At 43.6% G+C, this 18,620-nt stretch overlaps 1 protein-coding gene across 3 annotated transcripts in view; it reads right to left on the bottom strand.

Annotated features, from left to right (window-relative positions):
• Window positions 1–10,827, bottom strand: part of SFSWAP (splicing factor SWAP) — a 120,929-nt gene extending 110,102 nt beyond the window's left edge. Inside the window, exons 1-4 of one of the 3 annotated variants that reach the window (XM_066603421.1) lie at window positions 10,576–10,713; window positions 2,835–2,971; window positions 2,251–2,420; window positions 1,606–1,746 (exon numbers count right to left, since the gene is read on the bottom strand). In XM_066603421.1, coding sequence (XP_066459518.1) covers window positions 1,606–1,746; window positions 2,251–2,420; window positions 2,835–2,890 — 367 coding nt within the window. In that variant the 5' untranslated portion in view covers window positions 2,891–2,971; window positions 10,576–10,713. Of the gene's footprint in view, window positions 1–1,605; window positions 1,747–2,250; window positions 2,421–2,834; window positions 4,014–10,575 lie in introns of those variants that run through there. The other 2 variants (XM_066603419.1, XM_066603420.1) reach the window with 2 other exon arrangements.
• Window positions 10,828–18,620: the final 7,793 nt, after the last annotated feature.

Raw genomic sequence — 18,620 nt, 5'->3', positions numbered from 1 at the left:
GGGAGTGAAAAGTATCAAAGAGCTGTTTAGGGTTATGCGATAGTGAGGAGACTAGAGAGGTGAAGTAGACTTGTTTGGCTAAACCAGTCTTCGCCCGAGGTTAATTTGGTACAGGTTTACCTGTTCACACGAAAAATTTTATGAAGTCAAGGCTACTTTAGAGTAACCAAGGAATAAAATATGTATACACAGAGGAGCGTTACATTCTGCATAGGGACATCAGTACATGTAGCCTAAGGGAGAATCTGTCACCCCTCCCATTCTCCTCACTTAGGACCTAAAGAATGCTTGCAACAAATTTCACACTAGAATGCCACTGGGAAGTTACATTACATAGGGGTGCACTTACTTTTGCAATTAGCATTGAATAATCGAGTTGTGACCTTGTTACTTTTTTATTTAGGATGTAAAGAATGCTTGTGCCAAGTTTCATGCTTGTATGACACCAGGAAGTTACATTACATAGGGGTGCCAATACTTTTGCACTTAGCATTGAATAATCAAGTTGTGACTCCTTTACTGTACCTATGTAGGACCTAAAGAATACGGCTGTCAAATTTCATGTTTGTACGACACCGGGGGGGGGAGGGGGAGAGGGAGGGGGAGAGGGAGAGGGAGAGGGAGATATATATATATATATTCAGGGGTTAGACAGCAGCAATCTAATAATTATCTATCCTGTAGCTAGGCAAAGAGTTCCGTTAATTGGAAAACCCCTTTAACAAATAGACCTAGGAAGTTTGAAAATGGTGTTTCGTAGTTTTTAACACAGGAAATGCTTTTAAAATGCAGTATCTACACTCAGGCCAGTGAGTGATGCAGTGGTTATGTGTTTAGATGGCACATGATCAGCTGCTTAGAAATAAAAGGAAACTGGCAAGGGGGAGGGATGTTAAGCTAGCGAGAATAGGTTAGTTTATTTTACAGGTTTACATGCTTTTATTAAAAAAAAAAAATGTACTCAAATACTACCTAATTCAACAAATTGGCCTACTGAATTCAAATTGTAACCAATGTTTCAAGGCAACGTGCAGTTATGCGATAGCCAGCGAGATAACTAGCAGAAGTGCAAACCACTATTTAGCTAAAATGACATTTATTGTGCTGGAAAACCCCTCTAAGAAGTGCTGGCTACTAGGGGATTTCCTTGCTTCTAATTTGCTGTCTGCTGCCAAATGATGGACTCAAAAAAGTTAAGGAGGGTGAAAACTTATGCTGCCCATCCAAGTCTATAGACGAGAGGGAAGGAGCTTCAGAAGCGGATTTCTATAAGGCAGACTTACACAAATCACAGTGAGTGATTTACTATACTGCTCAGTACTGCTGGATAATGTAACTCCATGATGCAATTATGTAAGCACGTGTGAGTGCTACAAAGATATAACGAGCGGAATCTGCCATTTTCTCTCATGTGCAGTATATAAAAGGTCAACAATAGCTAGAATCCTACCACTAGCTTAGTGAGAACAGAAAAAAGATATACGACCTACAGGAGGGGTAAAAGGCTACATGTCATAATTAGAAATAGCGCTGTTACTCATGTACAAACATGGCAGCTCATTCAGAAAAGTTATCTGAGAAGGGTACTGTTAATAACACAAATACCTTTGTCATCTTTATCTTTTTGCGGCTCCTCTTCTTCTGTGGGTTGAGAAGGGTCGTAATAGTCACTTCTGTATTGGAAACCCACAGTGTTATACATTCCATCTTCCGCCAAGGCTTCACTTAGCCGCTTATATTCTTCCTCTTGAAGGAAAATACCAGCATATTAAAAATACAAATATAGCAAAAACACAATGAAGACATGCTTGAGCATACTGCGTGAAAGCCATTATCCCACCAAATTTTGGCCAATAGGCATAAATAAATAAATCCACATTAACAAATAGGGGGGGGAAAAAAAGGTTAACTACGTTTCCTGACAAGAGTATTTGGTAGGATACATGCATGACAAAGCTCAGGTTTCTCAAGATTTGTCTGCGACTTGTTGCTTTTTATAATAATTAAGAAAAGAGTATATTCCAATGCACAGAAAAGCTGGGAAAAGGCAGTCTCTACAAATAAAACTATCCTGTGGTCCACATTCAGAGAGCTGTTTTTCGATTCCAATGGGTACTGTTAAATAGATAATATCAGAAAGAGTGAGTATAAAATAATCAAGATGCCAGTCAAATTTATAACGGTTTAATTTAACTCAAAAGAAAGAGATGGAGTTACTTTAAAGGCAAAAGTTAGTAAATGTTGATGTACCTTGCCGTGCTTCCTCTTCAAGCAAGTCCGTATGCAACGCTAAATACCTCTCTTCATCACACAAAGCCTCTATTCGAGCCTCCTCCTCGGATAAATTATAGTTTCTGTTCCACGAGTTGTGCTCTGCGTCATAGTCAGAAAGGTCATGCAGATGACCACGTCCATCGTACCTGCAACATGAAGGAAATGATCAGGACAATGTGCCTCAAACTTTAATACTTCATTATAACAACTTACCTGTCTAACCTACTGTCATAAAACAGACCCACTACAGGAGGTGTAGCCATCATTCTGAAGATATGGCTTCCCTAACTTAGATCTTTAGAGTATGGACATTCAGCTGTACATTGTGTAGATTGCTCTATCAATGTAAAACTAAAGATGTCTAACTTGTTGAGGTCTGGCTTCCTTAAAAATAGACCAGAGTACCAAAATGCCAGCTGGCGATCTATCAAAAGCTCTTACCGTATTTTTTTTTTTCAACCACTTACATAATTAAATGCATACTTTTTACTTAAGCTTTTTTAGGGGGGGGATCTGGAAACTTCTAATTTACATTCACACGAACCCGAACACATAAATACCTATCCGTAAGAACCAAACGCTGGAAATTTTCTCGCTTCTTTCTGCTAGTCCGCATCTCTCAGCAGAAATCTTCGCCGCAGAAACGTGGATCCATTGCTGGTAAAATCATGGCTAGGCTCGACCCTTAGCCAAATGGCTGAGGAAATAAGTTCTTGTTATGTAGTAGAGAGACACACACATACATGGCAACAGAACATACATATGTAGTTTAAGGAGGCTTTACAAAATATACAAGCCAAAAAGGAATTTTCCAAAATGACAGTATAGCTGCCAATCTAACACCACAGCTGAAAGTGTGTGGGAGGAGCCAAAATACAGACCCAAGACTCATCATACGTCCCAGGAAGAACAAAGTTTATAAGCAATGATCAGCTCTCCCGAGGAAGGCAAAACCAAGTAAGAAAATAGTCCACAAAAAGCCTCCTTAACTTACAACATGATTAACTCAATTGAAGGCTTGCTTTAGTGTTGTCACTAAAACATGCCATAAACCTATTAAGTAGGCATTGCTACTTAATAGTGTTTATACCATGTAAAGAATGTATTTAAAGTGTACCTTTCATTTAAGTTAACCTTTACAATCCAGTGGATGTAACCTAGCTTGGCATGCCTGCCATACCATCCATTCTCATGCATAACCATTCTTATGCACATTAGTCACGGCTAACCATTGTATATGAAAAAGCAAAGATGCATCAAGTATACGTAAAATGCTCAGTTTCTTCCCCGTCTCCATGTCCAGCACGTATTCCTAGAGTATTCTGTGACAGACATGTGTTAAAGTGTACCGCACTTTCAGAGGATTTAAGAATAAGCGGTTGTGTGTGTATATGGGGAATAACGTCATTCTATACATCCTGCATTGCCCACCAGTGTTCATTTCTGCAGGTTTTATCTTTAATTTGGCCTGCCGCATCTGTATGAGTCTTTCACTCCAGCCTCCCCTATCCATAGACTTATTGACAGCATGAGTTATCCCACGACCCCATTTCCTGTTATCCCCCTTTACTAGAGACAGGCATCACTTGACAACAGGCAATGGACAGCAAATATAAGGAAGGGAGACCCTTAGGCCTCATGTCCACGGGGAAAATCAGGCCCGCTACGGATTCTCCATGGAGAATCTGCAGCGGGTCCCTCCTGCCCCGCGGACATGGGCGCTTAAAATAGGAAGTTAAAAGAATTAACTCACCCGCAGCGGACCGGGAAGGTCTTCTCTTCCTCACGGCCGGATCTTCTTTTTTGGCCGGTGGATGAACTTGGCACGTCGCTGGCTCGTCGTCGGCGTGCCGCGCGCATGCGCCGGGCACATCCGCCGAGCCGAAGCAAGAAAGATCCGGCCGTGAGGAAGAGAAGACCTTCCCGGTCCGCTGCAGGTGAGTTAATTCTTTTAAATTCCTATTTTAGGTCTCCCGCGGATCCGGACGGCTTCCATAGGCTTCAATAGAAGCCCGTGGGAGCCGTCCCCACGGGAGACCCGCACGAAAATGGAGCATGATCCAGATTTTTTCATGCTCCATTTTTTTTAAAATCACTTTTATTGACCATCTGCAGGTATTTATCTACCCGCGGGTGATCAATGCATCCTTATGGGGTGCGGATCCGCGTGCGGGTGATCCGCTGCGGATTTTAATTCTTCTTTTGCCCGTGGACATGAGGCCTTAGAGTCTAGGACTTTAGAGGAATTTTTCAACACAATGTTATTTAGGCAAATCCAGTTATTGGCACATTGACCATCATATTAATACAAATTGTCACAGAGTGTGATGACTATTTAAAGAGGACCCGTCACGTCTCCTAACAGTCAATAATGGAATATTCCGTGAAAGAACTCTGGAGCATATTTTCTGAGAACTCTACATTGTGCTGTTCCTGTAAGCCCTCATGGAATACATGGACCAGTTGTGGGCATGCCCGTACACAGTTCAATCTGAGCCAATAGTGCCAGACTACGTAGGGACACATTCCAATTGGATACACCAAAATGTCAGTTAAAATGCTAGGAGGAATAACAGAGGGCCAGCACAACATAGCTTTAATTAAAAAATGCTGCGGAATTGTTATTTCATGTGAAATACACCAATCTAAAAACGGACACGTCAGGAGAGCATACTTTAACCCTTTCCAATCCACTGTCTGACCTCTGAAGACATTATGATTTAAGGCTGTACAGCTCCGATGTTGGAAGACATCCGTCAGGGTTCTCTTACTGTATATTGCCAGCCACTCTGCAGCCTATCCAACGTGTCACCTCATGCAGTACTGGTTTTAGCCAGCATGTAGCGCTGTTCTATAACAGCAGAAAGAGTAAGCCCCCTAGGAAAACCAGAATACAAATTGGATTGGAAAGGGTTAAGGCGATTCTCACACAGGCGTGTTTTTTGGGGGGTTTTTACAGGCGTTTGAAACACCTACTAAAAACGCTGTACTGAGCCTCCATCGATTTCAATGGGGCTGTTTAGACGAGCATTTTAGCATGGCATTTCTAACACCACACTTTTTGAATGCGGTATGTTCTATTTTAGTGCATTTCAGCATTTAATACAAACCATCACCTGCTGCAATGATGAGGTGCATTAAAAACGCTATTGACGTGTTGCAGTACACTCTAAAACGCCTGTTTGAAACTGGCCTAACCTGAAAATATGCCAGTGTCCAATGCCCACGGACGGAAATTCTGTGCGAATTTCCACCGTTGCACGCTGCCATACGATTGTATTTGTTTATGCAATCCTATGCTGACAGCCGCGATTTGACCGTGTAAAATTTGCGCGGTATTAAAATCGCAGCATGTCTTATTTCTGTGTGGGCTTTACAGCGGCTCGCACAGAAACGTTACCGCTGACACGCCGGCTCTGTGCCAGCCAGCATGCCGCAGAACGGAGAGAGAAGACGCTGGACAGGTAAGCGGAAAGTCAATGCCGGGGCAGGGTCACATCCCATTGCGTGAATCTCGCAGTCGGAATCTGACCCGGCCGTCGGCATGAAATTTAGCTGCATGCCAACTGCAAGCAGACCTTTCGTAGACATTGAAGAAGCTCTTTTTATCGTTTCTAAAACCAGCAATCCAGTTATCGCCTTTTCATTAAATCTGCACATACAATCTCCAAGGAATTATACAACAGGCTTGCCAAGCAACTAAATAGCGGTTAAGGTGAGCAGAAACAGAAGGCACACTGTAAGTACATTGGCATAATAGAGGTGTCCTTTAACAAACAATCCTAAACCCTTTTCCCTGAAAATCAAGTTAGAAAGTGTACTTTTGTGCGAACACAGCAGCAATGTCTCTCCTTTGTAAAGACAAAGCGTAAAGAGATTTTCAAGGAAAAAGATTTCATTCTTGTACCCCTCCAGCCCATTAATGAGAAAAACAGGTGCCGTTCCCAGGAGAAAATGGGACACTCCATCGGCGAACAACTCTCCTACACAGTACTGAAAATAAAAGCAGTGTCAGTGCAACATTGATCTCGATACAGCGAGGAGTCCTGCACTGAAAAGGTTAAAGACCACCTTTACAGATGCAAACACTTCAAGTTTAAGGGTGCGTTCACACAGCGCAGGTTTTAAACAGATTTTGGTGTAAATATACAGAATATTTCACCCTTTTCAATTGAATTCAAACTGAAGCGGTGAAATCTGCAGCATATCTGCACCAAAATTCATAGCAAATCCACAAGGCGTGTACGCACCCCAGGCGCATGTTCACAAATGGCGGAAATGCTGCGCATTTCTCTTGTGGAATTTCTGCAGCATTTACAGTACAAGCCACGAACATCGCGTCCACAGGGGCCAGGAAGGATTCTATCGGGAATCTGCAGCCGCTGAGGATTTTAGCTTCACAGAAACTCAGTTCATGCTGCGGATTTCATCAGCGAATTTCAACTTTTGCAATCCAATGGGTGAAACCCATGGCAAAGCCACACAATGATGTCGGATTTGTTGGCTGTGGACTAGCTGCGTATTCTCTGCCGCCCCGTGTTAGCGTATCCCATGGCTTTAAGTGTTAGACCATGCCAAGTTATACTACCCTAGCATGGTCTCAATGACAAACAGGTACTTGCTTTCGCTAACTGAGGCTTTCTACACACAGGGGAGCACGATTTCACACGGCACCAATCCATATCAAAGCTGTGTCAGAAATCCGCATATTGTCACTGATCTGCATGTGGATTTCCACCACAAATTCCACAGCATTTCAGCAAAAGAAACAGAGTCAAAATCAGCAGCATCTAGTTAACACAGCACCGCTCGGCAGGTGGTAAGCCAAGGGCATCACCTGACCAGAAGCTGTGCTCAGTAAAGCTGCCAGGTGAAGGGGTGCACTGACAGCACAAATAGTTGCCAGGTGAGGGGAGCGCCATGACCGCTGAAATCAGCTGCAGATACGCAGCTGATTTGGAGTTAAAATTCAGACTGATGGTGCGGATTTTGACCGTTTCTTTTGCAGAAATGCTGTGGATTTGCCATGGAGATCCGCAGCATTTCAAGTACATAAAACACACCCTTAGGCTTCTTTTCCACAAGCGTATATCGGATGGCCATTTTAATACCCAGCCGATATACGCTATGTTGGGAGAGATAAAATTGGTGAACAAGCACACAAATCAAACGTTTGTGCGCCCATTCAGACAGCATGGGTCCCAGCGCATATGCGCCGAGACTACCATGCCGTCGGCCCTTTTCCCTCCCTATCACAGGCTCACCTCTCTTCTCCTTCCCGCTCGTTCTTTGCAATGGGAGGGGGCAGAGCTAAGCATGAACAGCGCCGGCTAGCTCTGATTGGCTGAGACAGTCAACGAAGGGCTGTGATTGGGCATTGAGCCAGTGCCGACAACCAATCACAGCACTCTATTGCTGGAGGCGGGGTTCTCAAACCTGGCCTACGGCAATAGACTTGGGAGTGCAGGGAAAGCCCGGATCAGCGGCAGAGACCAACAGCCCCGACCCGGACCGCAGCGGCTAGGTGAGTATTGCTTTCTTTTTTTCTTTTCAGCATCCTTGGCTGCGTTTTCAGCCGAGCTGAAAACGCAGCCAAAACGCTGGCATAAAGTATGCCAGCGCTGCTGAAACAGGGCGGAATCTGCAGTAAACGCAGCGTTTCTACAAACGCCCTGTGTGAGGGAGGCCTAACAGCAAAATGCAGCAAATCCGCGGCAATTCCGCCCAGTTTGAACTTAGCCTTAGGCCTCCTGCACACTGCAGAGCCGCATTTTGCATGCCAATTTCCACCTCCGAAGACCTGCGATTCATTGTTGAAATGAATTTAAAATGCTTGCAGAAATGATCGCGGATTCAAGAGTTTTTCCGTGTCGATTCACAGTGGATCATCCGCGTGAAAAAAAAAACAAAAAACGCAAGCCCAATGGTGCCTTTCCCCACCTCCCTGCCTGGTCTCCAAGAAACCGAAGTATCCGCCTACAAATCTGCAATACATCTGAAAGCTTCCATAGAGATCAATGGAGCCCGTCTGCACAAACTCTGCACCAAAACAGAGCATGCTGCGATTGATTTTCTGCTTGCGGAACCCACAATTCAAATCCGCATTTGTGCACGGAGGTGCAGAAGCTCATGCTTTCCTATGGGGGACTTTACCTGCGGATCGTCCACATGGATGCCTATTGCGGATTCCGCAATTCAAATCTATCTGTGTGCAGGGGACCTTAAGCTTTTTTCCATGATTAGCGCAGCATTTCAAACACCTCGCTAATTGTGGTACAACACCTCTATTGATTTCAATAGGGCTTCACAGACCTACGCTCGAAACGCTTGGAGAGGCTGCGATTTTCAAGTAGTGTCTGCTCTATTTTCGCTTCATTTTAGCGCACCCCATCACAAACATGGGGTGTGTTAAAAAGCATTGACAAGTGCTGTACACTGCATTTCAAAACACCTCAGGAAATCACAGTAAAATGACGCGATTTTGAACAAAATCAGAACGTTATTCCCCATCCTGTGGGGGCACAACCCCAAGTTGCTCTGCTAAGGTCAAACTTTTATTATGCATTTCTTACAAAATTGTGTGACTGAGAAGTGCTGTGCGTCTGTCACTAAATATTTGGGGGGTATTTATAATAGGATTTACTTATTTTTAGCAATTCCAAGTTTTATTTGCAGTAGTCAAAAGTAGGGAAATAGTCCTGACAGCGAATATTCTCTGCAATCATGTGACACATCCAGTCGGCTGCCATAATTCAGGGAGGTATCTATACTACAGTAATACTGAGCGCGGCTTCTAAGGACACAGTCATCTGCGAGCACACCTAGAAGGCAGTTAGCCATTTCATAGCAAGACTCCTGCTATATCAAACGTCGCTGTTCACCCCGGTCACTAGCAGAAAGGCCTGCAGCCCCCTCAGGCACACACCGACACTCCGGGGGGCACAACCAGGCTGTATGAGGACAGGAGAGCCTCTGTACCATTAGTGTGAGGGCTCATTCACACGGGCGTAGGAGTACGCTGCAAGTCTCGCAGCCTTGTACTCATTACAGACCCTACGCGCTGCTGGCAGAGATTGCGTACAGGCAGCGATAGGCACTGCACATGCTCAGGACTATGGCGTCACGGACATGCGCAGTGTGACTCCCCCCCAAATCCCCCGCTCTGCGCACAGCGGGGCTCTGGGAATAGGAATGCATAATACGCGGTGACAATCCGCGTGTGAATGAGCCCTAATACTCATGGCTGCAGTACTCTTACCACAGCCCAGTAAGCAGTTTTCCTCTCAGATCGGCCGTATACACAAGCTTCTCAGAGCTAGAGAACGGCCGAGACTACAAGATGACTGAGGTCACAGCGCTGGGACAAGGAGTCCGAATCTTAGGCCGCTCTCACACATCAACACAGCAAAGTGCCGGGATTACGAACGCCGCGCTTTGCTGCAGTTTTACTTTCAGCCACAGCGAGCTGCGGCTGACAGCGTGTTTTAGCGCGTCCCATCATAGTGCTGAGGTGCGCTAAACGGACAAGTATAGAACAGACTGCTTGAAAATCGCAGTACTGGAAATCACTGACCAGCGCCGCAATCAAGCGCATGTCTGCGAGGCCCCATTGATTTCAATGGCAGTGTTATATCGCAGTTACCATGGCGTTAGCGGTAAGAAGCACTTGTGTGAGAGCGGCCCAAGGTAACGCTCCTGCTCCCTCTTACTGGGCTGCAGCCAGGTTTTACAGTAGCTGCACGTTTCACAAACTTTTGCCATGTTAGAAAAACATATCAAAAGTTTGGATCCGTGGGGTCCTGCTGCTGAGCCCCCCGCTGATGGCTAGAAGGGGGCTGCAGCGTTCAGCTGAGCTCGGTGCCCCTGTGGGCGACTTACCCGCTTCTTCTGCCAGCTGAAGACGGCTGCATAGAGGTCAGCCTCCACTGCCACTCCTGTAGACCTCTATGTGGTCGTCTTCAGCTGACGGGAGAAGCTGAGAAGTGGCGAAATCAGGCGCAGGGGCCCCGAGCGCGGGCGAGTGCTGCACCCCTCAGTCTAGCCATCAGCGGGGCTCAGCAGGACCCCAAGGGTCAACCTTCTGATGTCTAACATGTTCATGCAGTGAGGGCGTTCATTGCCCACAGAGGAGGGGCTGGTGGTCACCAGGTGTAGGGCAGAGGTACGGGCTCTCCTGCCCTCAGAGCCCCACTATGGCGCACAGTCACACAGGCCCGGCTAGCAGCGGGAGAGTCACAGCAGCCACTAAAACCATGAATGACATGAGGTTATGTAGACCATTGCCATAAGCGTCCAACCGACCTATCGATGAGAAGGTGCGCGTCTCCCATCCACGGGATGAGGTGCTTCCCCTGCTCGTGGTACAAGGCCTTTTCATCGTCCCGGAACACCTTGCAGGCATAGCCGAACACCAGCAGCTCCGCCGCCACCTTCCCGCTGCTTTTCTTCCGTGCTGTACCGGAGAACATCCCGCCGCCGTCAGTGGATACGGCCTACGGAGCAGACTCAGGCCTCCGTCACTGCAGAGCACAAGATGGAGACACGCGCACTTCCGCTTCTACCTCTCCGCAGATTCGACAGACGCCGAACGGGCTCCGCCTCGGCCCAAGTAAACCAAAATATAAATTGTATGTATATTCATGCGTTACGTCTCTGCCGGTGTAAATAAACCTGTCTGCTCAGCGTCGTTTAGTTAAAATTGTTATTACAGCGAAAGTGCTTCGCTGGAAATAAAGTTGGTTTGGCTGTTCTGGGTGCGCGCGCCGGTGGGCGGGAACGGCTTGTTCCTGAGGTGAGGTGGTGGTGGATGGAAGGCGGCTGCGCCATCTCCTCACAGCCGGTGAAGGTGCATGTAGTCAGGCAGGGGCCACTGCTGGCGGCTTGTAGGAATTCAGTTTTCTCAGTTTTACCGCAGATTTCCTATTTTTTATTCAATAGAGAAAACTGCAGCTGTTTAGCCCTCAGGAGATGGGCTGTTTTTTATTTTACCGTTGCCACGGCTACACGAGGCCTGGTTTCTGTGTGGCAAACTAGTTCTATTGGTACCATATTTGGTTACACCTAATGTGTCGTAAAACCTTTTACTAAGGGCGTTTTCTGGGTAAAGAGCGATGACCGATCAACTGTTTGTGCGCCCGCTGACCGCGCCACAATTACACAGAGGTCAGAGCGGAGCTCGATGAAAGCCACACCCGCAGTTACCAGCATCGGCCACTACACGGAGACTGCTGCTGTGATCCCTGTGTAATTGCGGCGCTGTCGGTGGGTGGACGGAGCTAATGGTGAGGTTCCCAAGTGCGGACCCCCTGTCGATATTGCTCACCTATCCAGAAGATAGGTCAACAAACGTATTTTACCTGGAAACCGTTTACATTTTTTTAGAGCAGGGAGAGAAAATGTCAGTTCTGCAATTAGTTTTTTTTCCCTCCTTACCAGCGTCGGGGTGCCTTCACTCTGGCGATTGCGATATCACAGCGTTTTTTTTCACGCAGATGCCAATAGGACTTTCTAATGTTAAAAATGTATCGCAAAAAAGTAGCAAAGCACAAACTTGCCATTTTTGTGCGACGCGTTTTTAACCATTAGAAAGGCTTATTGACATTCGCATGAAAAAACTGCAGCGATGTCGCGATTGCAAGTGTGAAGGCACCCTGAATTATACAGCGTAAATGACCTGATACGTTTTTATCTGCAGGCTGGTACAATTATGACAATACTAAAATAATTTTTTTTCAAGTTTTTTTTCACTTTTGCGCAATAAAAACCCTTAATTTTGGAATTTGTTTTTTCTAAATCATTGCATTCACATCCCCATAACTTTTTTTTATCTTTCTACAGAGTGACAAGTTTCATTGGTATAATTTCTGGGTACATACAGTTTTTTTGATCACTTTTATTGCGTTTTGTGGGAGGCAAAATGAACACAATAAGCATTTTGCCTTCTGTTTTTCAGTTTCCCCCCCCCCCCCCCCCCCCCCCCAGGGTGTCTTCACATTGGCGATAAAACCGCGCGATGCAAGAGTGAGTGAAAGCACAGAATGAATAAAAATCCATGCTTTTCAATGATTTCCTTCACATTTGCAGTGTTTTCACTCGAGATGTTGCAAAAAAAAATTTTGACATGCCCTAACGTTCTGCATTTTGCCTTTTTTTAAATCTCATTTGTTTCCCTATGGAGCCTCCTTTTTATTGCATCGCAAAGCATGAACTTGCGATTTTTGCGCAATGCTTTTTTTACATTAGAAAGTCCTATTGACTGTTATTTAAAAAAAAAAAAAATTGCGTGAGAAAATTGCAAGTGGCAGTAATGTTTTTGTGAGAATAAGCAGCGCTGACGTTCAAACATAGCTGGAAAAAGTTGCAATTCTCACAGTGATATCGCCACTGTGAAGGAGACCTTACAGTTTTTACCGTGTAGGATAAATAGTGTGTTCAATTTAGGCCTGCTCACGGGTAACAAAGTCGCGTAATTTTCACTCGTTGCGACAATGCTACAAATCGCATGCATGTGAAGCCCATGCTTTCCTATGGGTTCCTTCACATTTGCGAGGTTTTGTAGCATGCGACATTGCGAGTTAAAAACCATGCAGGTTTCGCGATATGCACATGACCTGTGAGGTTTTGTAGCCCATGTTTCGCTATAAAGCCGTCCTCTATGTTGCATCTCATGAAAACGCAATTTTTGTGCGATGCAACGTTGACAGAAGGAAATCCTACTCTCAAATCCCTAAACTAAGCCCTAGCTGCAGGAAAACAAAAAAGCATCACCTAAGAGGCGCTGTCATCTCTGGCGTGAGTCTCTCCTGAAGCTCCCCGACACTTGCTTGAAGTCTTCTGCAACCCTTCCTGGATTGGAGGATCAAAATCCCCGCCTCCCGGAAGGGCTGACTGTGATTGGCTGAGCCACGAAGCTTGTCAACCAATCAGAGGCAGTGCTCGTTGAACCAATCACAGCCAATTGGCTAATCGATCGCTGGCAATGATTGGTTGAGTCAGGACGCTTGGGAACCAATCACAGCCAGCCCTTCCTGGAGGCTGGGATTTTGATCCTTCAATCCAGGAAGGGCTGGCAGAAGACTGAAGACAAGTACGGAGGTGAAGAGAAGACTCACAACACCACAGCAGATGGGAGAGGAAGTAGACAGAAACGAAGGATAGCTATAAAGTTAGACCTAAACCCGATGTAGGTTTCAGTCTCAAATCTAATCTAATCCTAAGAATAATAGAAAGATCAGGAAAAAGCATAATATATTAACACAAAGTTCACATATGGAAGGAAATGATAACCACCACGATCTTTGTTATTGATGATTTATTTGTATATGTATATACAAGTATGTGGAAACGTACATATATATTATCTTCTCTATTTCTATTTTTTTTTCTTCCTCCCCTTTCTCTCCCTTTTCTTTTTCACTATTATTCTACCTTCTTTTCTTATTCAATTATTATACCTTATACAATATGTTGATACCAGCCGAATGAACACAAACAGAAACCTTTGAGATACACCAAGGACTTTTCGACTGGAAAATGTTATGTTATATATTATACTATGCTGTTTAAACATATGAAAAATTTCAATTAAAAAAGTTTATAAAAAAAAAAAAGAGAAGACTCACACCAAAGATGACAGCGCCTCTGAGGTGACCCTGCGGGGATTAAAACTTTGCAAGCTGTGTACGTGACATCTCCATGATGCCAGCTCCCGGAGGTAGACGACAACCTGGAGCTGTCATCCCGGGCCGCGGGACCCCCTTGAATGCCGGCGATCATATGAAACTCCAGGAAATAAAAGTTAAAGATTCAGCTGCCTGATGGATCGGATCCATCAGGGCAGCTGAAAGTACTCGTCCCCGTCCTCCGCGATGTCCCGCAGCGTTCTGGCCTCCTGGTCCTGCTGGCGCCTTCTGCGCACGCGTGCCAGACTTCCCTCCATTACAGGCCTAGCCATGTGTCTAGTAAGCAGATTGGGACTACAACTGGTATGTTTTTGAACACAGGACAGGGGTATCCTTTTCAGGGTGCAAGTCTGCATTCACATGTGATGTACAAAAAACTTTTTAAAATTATGCAATTGCCAAAAAAAAAGAAAATCTGAATTTGTTCCTTCTTTTTTGCTTAGGTTCATTCAAAAACTATAAGGTCATAATACCCAGTACAGCCCTAGATGAATTCGTTAAGGGGGCTAGTTTTCAAAATGTGGTCATTTGTAGGGGTTCTCAGTTTGGCAGCTCAAGGGCTCTACAAGTGTTCAATGGGGCCTGAAGCACCTTCAAGCAAACTTTCTCTTCCGAAAGCTTTAGTTTTGCAGCCTGTTGTGCATACAGACGTAAGATTAGGGCCACAATGGGTATGTTTGTAAACACAGTACAAACAGAGGTATCAATCCTCAGTTTCATGTGCACTCCAGAAAAAAAAACTTTAAAATGACATATTTGAAAATATATGAAACTTTCTCCTCTAAATTGCATTAACTCCTGAAAAAAACCTGTAGGGTCAAAATACTCATGACACCCTTCTGGATTTCTTAAGGGGTGTATATTTTAAAATGGGGTCATTTGTGGGGGTATGTATCATTATGACACCTATGAGCCTTTGTAATCTTGGCATGGTGTAGGTAAACAAAATATTCCTCAACATTTTAATAAATAATGTTAAATTCATACGCCTCCTAAACGGTTAAAAAAAGTAATTTTTCAAATGTGCTTCCAGAATAAAGTAAACAGATAGAAATATATATCTCATCAAAACTTTGTACAGTATTTTTGCACATATTTGAAATATTGCTGTTGAAATTATGAAAAAAATGACAATTTTTTTTTTAAATGTTCCAAATTCTGGCGCTTCTAAGGGCTCCAACACACTTGCGTTTTTTTAATGCTGCATTTCTTTTAACGCGATTGTCAATGGGACTTTCTAATGTTTAAAGCGCATCACAAGTTTGTGCTTTGCAATTTTTGTGCGATGCGTTTTTAACATTAGAAAGTCCTATTGACAATCGCGTTAAAAAAACATAAGTGTGTGGGAGCCCTAAGAAATATACACAAATTCTATCGGGTCTATTTTTACCACTTCAATAAAGCACAATATGTGGCGCAAAAACAATGTCAGAATTTCTTGGGTATGCAAAACTTTTATGGAGTTAATTCTAATGTTACATTGAAACATGTTAGATTTCCAAACTTTACCCTGGTCATTAAGGCACAAACAGGCTTGGTCAGTAAGGAGTTAAGAAAATATAAAGCCATTTAATAAAATAGACGATAATCAGTTTTTTGTACAAATATGTATACCTCTATATAACACATAGGCAAATATATTTATATATAACTAATATGAATTGATATGAATCTAAACAGACTAATGACTGTATGTATGTATGTATATATATATATATATATGTATGTATATTTTAACCAATTGATGATTCTAGAGGTAGTTAATTCAAGACTAAGGCCCAATGTCCATGGGCAAATTTGGATCTGCAATTCAAGCCGCCCATGGGGAGACATGGGCGCCCGCAGCCTAATTACAGCATGCGTATTTGTTTTGCAGACTTTCTGGTCCGGAAAACAAATCGCAGCATGCTCCATTTTGCTGCTGTTCCCGCACAGACAGCTTCCATTAAATTCAATAGAAGTCGTCTGAGCCGCGGGCGGTCTGCATTTGACATTTTGGATTCTGCGGGAAAGCAGGAGTTTGAAAAACAAACTACTGTGCATGTGCAGCGGCGCACTGACACACATCTGCAAGAAGACCCGCACAGGTAAGCAGGGCCCTCAGCCGTGGGCAGGGTGTGACCTGGGATTAAGTCCTACATATATATTTAGGTCACAATTTATGCTGGGTTTTAATAACCAATGATAACAAATGAATTGTAATAAGCTATACATATTTATAAGTAAGGTGTGTTGATAGCCTTGTTTTTAATGTCTTTGTCTAAAAACCTATACATATTGCTGTCTGTTTAAAATAAATGAGAAATTGTCAGATTATATTAATTCTGTGTGACCACTCAATCATTCTGCAGCTCGAACCTAACCCTTTTGAATTTGGAACACAAAAAAATACTTCTAGCGCTCCATTGTGTTAATAAAACTTGGTGCTGAAACCAGAACAAGGCAGAATAACTTTTTTTTATCCACTGGTGTTAAGAAAATTGTAGATCAATGTATCAGTTAATTATTCTATATTGCATTGTAGAGCATGATACTGGTATGAGTAGTGAAAGGGTTAAATATAACCCTTCTTTAGGCCTCCATGTCTTCTCAGGAAAGATGATAGTCTACTAGACCCCCCATGTATGCATATCTATAGACAGGAAGCTATACACTACAGGGGGTAGGTCTGTAAAGTATTACATGCATTCCTTTCTCCTGAATTCATAGTGGTCTCATTGTATGTAATAGATACACCCTAGAAGGTGTAACTTATGTTAATCAATTTTTATCTTAACCTATCATATATTCTATCCATTTTTGGAGGTATAATCTTTACTGTGATGTCATTTAGGATATATATACTTTGTCCACCTCAGAATAAAGTAGAAATTATTTGATACCACATAAGTTGGTTTGATTTGAATTTCTCCTGGGCTCAGATTACTACACGGAATCTGATAGTCTTCTTCTTGAAAAACAAATTCTCTCCACATTTTTGGTCCTTCGAGCCGGAATCACTCACTGCAGAGGGAGAGGAAAGCCTGGCTGTGAAAAGGTGGGTCTGAAGTACTCTCCGATCATTAAAAGACCTCCGTCTTGCTTAGACGTAATTAGAGGCCAGTCGGGCATCCTGTCTGAAACAGTGACGTTTTTCCGAACTAGCCGGAGAATTTAGAAGCCTCCCAGATAACGTGTAGTAAGTATAACAATGGTTAAACTTCTCTTCTCTCTTCTTCTGTATACTTTAGTGTTAGTAGAATTTACAATGTGTATTGTAAATGAGAAGTATAGACGAATGGGTTGCCAAAGGGGCAATAGCAGTAGTCTATGTGAGACCATAGCCATTGTGAGAAGGCTACAGGAAAGAATTAACTCCGTGCGACACGTAAAAAGTGGTTAGATGACGTCATGGGTCACAGGGGTGTCCAGGAACTTTACTTCTTATCTTTCTATTACTTTCTCTTTGATATTGTGTTATAGAGTAATTAAGAATATGAAGAGGGCGGCCGCCTACTAACATAATGTACTATTTGTATTGCTGTCTTATATTGCATGAAGCGAATGTGTGAGTGATTGAGATGAGTGGAATAAATAAATAAATTAAAAGTCCTAGTTGTAAAGAATTATGTGATAAAATACGGACAAAATCAACTAAAGATCAGCAGAAATACGGATTATCCGCTGCTGAAGCCTCGTTAAAAGAAGCCCAAACCCGCCATACTCAGATAAAAAATAGACCCAATGCAGCAAAGACTGAAATGATGCCTCTAGTAGATAAAGAAGATGATCATTTAGTCTGCCCTGTACAAACTGTGCCACCTATCCCTGTAGCTGCATATGGGGGTTTGGATAGTGTCCAACCACCCCCATACGGGCAAAATTCCACACCTAATGCTCCTTTGTTGCCAAGTCATCATATAGATTCCTTGTTAGATGATAGTAATTTCAAGACTCCTGTGACCCAGGGCCCCCGCAGGAGTGAGAGACAAATGATTCAACGAGTAGCGCAACAGAGTAAGGATGTCTTTCCTATGATTGATGTCCCGAACCCCCGGGGTGGGCTAGATGATGGCCAGGGGGTCAACATCCTGCTACCATGGAAGTATACAGACCATGGACAGAGAAGGATGTTGTAAAAGCCACAGAGCATATTAAGCATCCAAAAATAGACCCCCGACAGTTTGATGAACAATTTAGAGGGTTAATGAGAAGTTATAAATTGAATGGGGAAGAAATAGAGAGAGCAGCTAGAAGAATTCTATGGCCAGATTGGAGTTCTGTAGAAGGCAATTGGAATGGGAGGGGAGGAGATGGTAGACCCCTTCCACATGATAATCAGGATTTAACAGAGAGAACAAACAATTTAATTCAAAGATGTAGGAACAGGTGGGCTAGAAGGACAAATTGGGTGGAAATAAATAGATGTACTCAGAGAGATGATGAGGATGTAGATCAGTATTATCACAGACTGAAGGAAGTATTTAACATCTATAGTGGACTAGAGGCACCAGAGGGAAATCAGGAAGAGAGAGATGATCCGAATGCTGCATATAATCAGCAGTTTAAGAATGCGTTTGTAAGTGGAGTGAAGAAAGAAATAGGAGGTTATATACTGAGGTACATGGTTACCCTTAGAACAGGATCATTGCAGGATGTTTTGGAGTATGCAAAACATGCGGAGAA

The sequence above is a fragment of the Eleutherodactylus coqui genome, chromosome 5 (genome assembly GCF_035609145.1).
Source record: "Eleutherodactylus coqui strain aEleCoq1 chromosome 5, aEleCoq1.hap1, whole genome shotgun sequence".
NCBI classification, from domain to species: domain Eukaryota; kingdom Metazoa; phylum Chordata; class Amphibia; order Anura; family Eleutherodactylidae; genus Eleutherodactylus; species Eleutherodactylus coqui.
This window is presented reverse-complemented; position numbering and strand designations above follow the sequence as displayed.